General features: G+C 65.4%; 1 protein-coding gene across 2 annotated transcripts; it reads left to right on the top strand.

Moving 5' to 3' along the window:
• Window positions 1-245: 245 nt before the first annotated feature.
• LOC135311505 (erythroblast NAD(P)(+)--arginine ADP-ribosyltransferase-like) lies at window positions 246-1,633 on the top strand. 2 transcript variants are annotated; one of them, XM_064440782.1, is made up of 3 exons: window positions 246-1,037; window positions 1,428-1,464; window positions 1,551-1,633. In XM_064440782.1, exons 1-3 carry the CDS (start codon window positions 246-248, stop codon window positions 1,631-1,633), a joined length of 912 nt encoding a protein of 303 aa, XP_064296852.1. The 2 variants fall into 2 exon arrangements, with proteins under 2 accessions (XP_064296852.1, XP_064296860.1); XM_064440790.1 differs by lacking the exon at window positions 1,428-1,464 and having other exon boundaries at window positions 246-1,032.
• Window positions 1,634-4,843: the final 3,210 nt, after the last annotated feature.

Genomic DNA, 4,843 nt, shown 5'->3' with positions numbered 1-4,843 from the left:
TTGGGGTCTCAGCTGGTGCCGGGACGTGTGCCAAGCGGGTGCCCCTGGCCAGGGAGGCAATTACTGAGTGCTTTCTCCCAGCCTGCCCTGCTTCTCTTGGCAGCCCCCTCCCAGCCCCTGCTGCCCTCCCTGAGCTGACCCTGCTCTTGCTCCCCCACTTCCCTGGCTACTTGCAGGGGAGCCGGCTGCTTCCCTGCCCACGGCACCGCAGCACCCGGGGGCTCCCGTGGGCGGCTCTGGCCACCATGGAGCATCTGGCGCTGGGCTTGGTGCTGCTGGCCGGGACCCTGGCCGTCAGTGGATCCCACCGCCGGCGAGACCTCGACCCTGTCAAGGAGCTGGCGCTGGACATGGCCCCCACCTCCTTCGACGACCAGTACCGGGGCTGCAGCCGCATGATGGAGGAGGAGCTGGAGGAGCTCAACCGCACCGAGTTCGCCAACAACAGCGTCTATGCCAATGCTTGGACCCAGGCTGCTGCCGAATGGAGGAGCCGGCAGTACCGTGTCCCCCAGCCGCTGGTGCTGCGGCCAAAGCAGGCGGTCGCCCTCCTGGCGTACACCCAGCAGGGGCCCCTGCACCGGGCGTTCAACGCAGCCGTGCGTGAGGCTGGGCGCTCCCGCAGGGAATACCTCAGTGCCTTCGGCTTCAAGGCGCTGCATTTCCTCCTGAGCGAGGCCCTGCGTGTCCTGCGGGATGCCCGGCCCCGCCAATGCCACCACGTCTACCGAGGTGTCCAGGGAATCCGCTTCACTGCCCAGCGCCATCAGTCCATGCGCTTCGGCCACTTCACCTCCGCCTCCCTCCGGAACGAGAGCACGCTCCCCTTTGGCCGGGACACCTTCTTCTCGGTTGAGACCTGCTACGGCGTCCCCATCAGGGACTTCTCCTTCTTCCCCGAGGAGGAGGAGGTCCTCATCCCACCCTTCGAGCGCTTCGAGGTCACCGATGTCGCCCATGATGGGGACAGAGCCCTCATCCACCTCCGCTCCCAGGACGTGCTCAGCACCTACAACTGCGAGTTGGTGAAAGGTGGGGTCCCTGCGGGACGGGGTCCCTCCCCACTGGTGGGGTGCAGGGGCTGGGGCCGGGGTGACCCCATCCCACCAGCTCTGCCGGGAAAGGGGGGTCTTGATCGCGGGGAGGGCAACGGGGGGAGCCTGCCTTTGGGCGTGCGTCCCTGGGGGTCTCTCAGCCGCTCTGCCCTGGGGTTTGCAATGGGGACCCTTGGCAGCATGGCACGGCGTGGCACAGCACAGCACGGCATGGCATGGCGCAGCACAGCTTGGCACACCGTGGCACGGCACGGTTGGGTCAGACGAGGAGCAGACAGAGTTGGTTTCTTTGGCAGAGAATCATTAAATCATTAGGATTGGAAAAGGCCTCTAAGATCATCAAGTCCAACCACCAACCCAACACCACCAAAGACGAGATTCAAGAGCTGGCCCTGTGCCTTCAGCACAGGTGATCTGCCTGGGAGGACCACCCCAGTCAGGGCCCCCCTGAGCCCCCCGGCTGTCCCTGACTCTCCCCCTCTCCAGCACCCCCAGGCTGGAGCATCCCTGGGGACCACCCGCACCTCTGGGGGCTCCTCCTGGCAGCCACGGCCCTGGCGGCCGCCGGGGCCCCCTGAGCTGCGACGCCACCGCTGCCACTGCACGCCGGCGAGGAGAAGGGGTCGGGAATGGGAGCCAGCAGCTTGATGGAGATGGCGGGATAGGACGGGGCAGCAGGAGGGGCTGGGGCCATGGGCACGGCCCCGCTGCAGGGCCCCGCGTGGCGGCCGCCTGTGCCCAGCTCGCCCTGCCACGGTGCCACCGGCCCCGGGCCGTGCCGGCAGCCCCGGGACACCAGTGGAGTCTGGATGAGCCGCAGCCGGGGCTTTTGGAGGCAGCTGAGCGTGGCAGTCAGAAGGAGTTGGGAGGGGACAAGAGCTGGGACAGCTGACCCCAACTGACCTAAGGGATCTGGCAGACCATATCACATTGTGTTCAGCAATAAAATTGGGGGGCAGTTGGTGGGGTGGGGGGTGGACGGTGCTGGGGACTGGTGGGCATGGAGTGGTTGGGAGGTTGGTGGTGAGCAGTTGTTTTCTTTCGCATCACTTTTATTTCTTAGCAATTATTTTCTTCTCAGTTTTATTCCCTTCCAAAATTTTTTAAATTGTCCTTTTATTATTAAACTGTTTTTATCTCAACCCAAGATATTCTTTCTCACTGTTACCCTACCCTGTGGTAGTGGGCGGCTGTGTAGTGCTCACTTGCAGGCCAGGATTAAACCACGACAAAACGCTTCACCAGCTTCAAACGGGGGTGCCATGGCCACCCCATTTTAGACACCGCATCCCCTCTGCCCCAGGCTTCTCTGCTCCCTGCTGGGGCTTTGGGGCTCCTGCTGGCTTCTGGGGGGTCTGCATTCCGGGGATTTTGCCCCTGTGGGGGGGCTCCCTTGCAGCATGCATCTCGCACCCGCAGCTGCAGGACTGGTGAATGAACCACAGCACCAGGAGTAGCGGAAACATTTAATTTTTAATATTTCAGATGGGGTGGCGGCCCCGGGGCTTCCGGGCCCCGCACTGCTCGGACCCTCATTAGTCGCTGCTGTCGCTGCTGCTGGAGTACCAGCTCTGCCACCACGAGGGCTTGCGGATGCGGGTGTAATGGGGCTCGAAGTGGCATCTCCACCAGGCCTTCAGGGAGCACCAGAGCCGGGTACAGCCCTCCCGAAGGCACTGCGCTACCGGGCACAGCCATGGGGAAGCTTGGCCGTGCGCCCTGCCTGTGGGCACCCATTGCCGCCAGGGACTGGGCTCCGCAGGGGGGCTCCTGTCCCGAGCAGTGGGGGTGCTCCTGTCCAGGCCTGTGGAGCTGCTCCTGCCTGGCCGCATGGAGCTGCTCCCCCTCCATTCCAGTGGGCTCACTCTTTCTGGCTCCCTGCGGCTCCTTCTGCGCAGCCCCATGGAGCTTCTCCTTCCTGGCCCCATGGAGCCGGCAACATGCAGCCCCTTGGGGCTACTCCTGTCCAGTTCCACCATGCTCCTGCCCAGCCTTGTGGGGCTGCTTTTGCCCAACACCATAGAGCAGATCCTCTTCACTTCTCTCACGGTCCTGGTCCCCAGGTCCATGGGGCTGCTCCTATCTTCTTCCATGACCTTGTCCATGTCCCCATCTACAGAGTCGTTCGTGTCCACGTCTGCACTTGGCAGCTCCTCCCCAGCGCACTGGGGCCACACTCTGGCCTCCAGCAGCTCTGGCTGGTCTTGCACTTCCATACTGGCGGGGGGGTGGGAGGTTTCCTCAGGAGGGGTCCCGCGGGAGGTGCCTCTGCTGTCATCCGCCGTCCATCGCGGCTGAGTCAGGAGCGCCCGCAGCAGCTCACAGCGCTGCTCGGTCTTTGCCGTGGTGTCCCGGAAGGCTCGGATAAGCTCTAGGATGAGCTCTTCGCTGACCAGGGCCGTGACTGGGCTGCTGCTGGAAGTTGGCACCTTGTCCTTGCAGTCCTTGGGAGCCTGCTCTTGCTCGGTCGCCGCTGGCACCTCCACTGGAGGCTCCTGGCGAGGGGCTGGCCCCGGCTCCCTCACCGGCCCCTTGACAGCCTTCGGAGACGGGGATCTTGAGCGGGTGGGCGCTGCCAGCTCCGCCATCGCACCGGGCCAGGGCTCCGGGAAGGAGTAGAGGGAGCCCATGGAAATGGAGCTGCTCCGTGACTGGGAGCCCAGGGAGTCCATGGAGGCCAGCGGGGCACACGGGGACAGGCGATCCCTGCTCCAGGCGTCCGCTCTCGCCCTGCAGAGGAGGAGAGGGAAGAGACCCTGCTGCAGCCCGGCCCTCCCGCAGGACCCACGGGCATCACCCCCTCCTCGGCCGGCGAGCAGGGCTCCCCAGCACGGGCAGGGGCAGGGCATGGGGTGGGGGTGTGGGTCAGGGTCTGAGGGTCTCCCCCAGCACTCACCACATCTCCAGGGTCAATGTGGGATTCTCCACTCCTCCATGCACCACCGATGCACCTGCTAAAGGAGGAGACGGAGTGAGCGACAGCAGCCCCCGGCACAGCCGCGGGTCAGGGCTGCCGTGGGGTGTCGGCCGTTTGCAGGGCGCTCGGTGCCGGGGCCGCTCACCGCTCTCTTCCTGCGGCCGCGCTCTTGCCGCGCTCCTCCGGCGCATCGAATTCTTCCAGGATCTCTGCAGGATACGCAGAAGCTGGGTGAGATGGGAGCAGCTCCCGGCCCCACGCTGCAGCCCCCCATGCCTCTCCGTGCCACATGAGGTCACAACAGGCCGCCCCACCCCACCCCACTCCACCCCGCCCCACGGCACAGCACAGCACAGCGCAGCGGTCACCTACCCATTGCCGCTTGGCCCACAGCAATGCCGCGACCGTGCTGAGCTGCAGCACCAGCATCAGGATCGGGAGCAGCTCAGCCGGGATGGGGCCGTTGGAGCGCCCCATGGCACCGGCTCCGGTGCAGTTGTGACTCTGCGAGTCACCAGCAGAAGCCTGCGATGCAGATCCGCAGTGTGACATCCTGGGGCCCCAGGGACAGAACGCCAACACTGCCGGTGTGGCAGAGGCTGAGGCTGCAGTCTGCCGAGACGATGCCAGACTGCGGTGCCCACCGCCTGCTGCCTGCTCCGGCGGGGCCCCGACCCCCTCCTTTTATAGTCCGGCAGGTGGACAGAGCCCCCTTTGTGACAGCGTGGGCAGGCAGAGACCCCTTTGTGACAGCATGGGCTGGCAGAGCATCATCTGCCACACCTGCTGCCCCCCGCACCCTTCCTCGGCTGGTGTGGGCAGATGTGAGGGGCTCAGGAGGGGCCGGGATGTCCCCCTGCAGATCAGGGGT

This window comes from Phalacrocorax carbo, chromosome 1 (genome assembly GCF_963921805.1).
Source record: "Phalacrocorax carbo chromosome 1, bPhaCar2.1, whole genome shotgun sequence".
NCBI classification, from domain to species: domain Eukaryota; kingdom Metazoa; phylum Chordata; class Aves; order Suliformes; family Phalacrocoracidae; genus Phalacrocorax; species Phalacrocorax carbo.
Note: the sequence above shows the minus strand (reverse complement) of the source record. Positions and strands in the feature narration are given on the sequence as shown.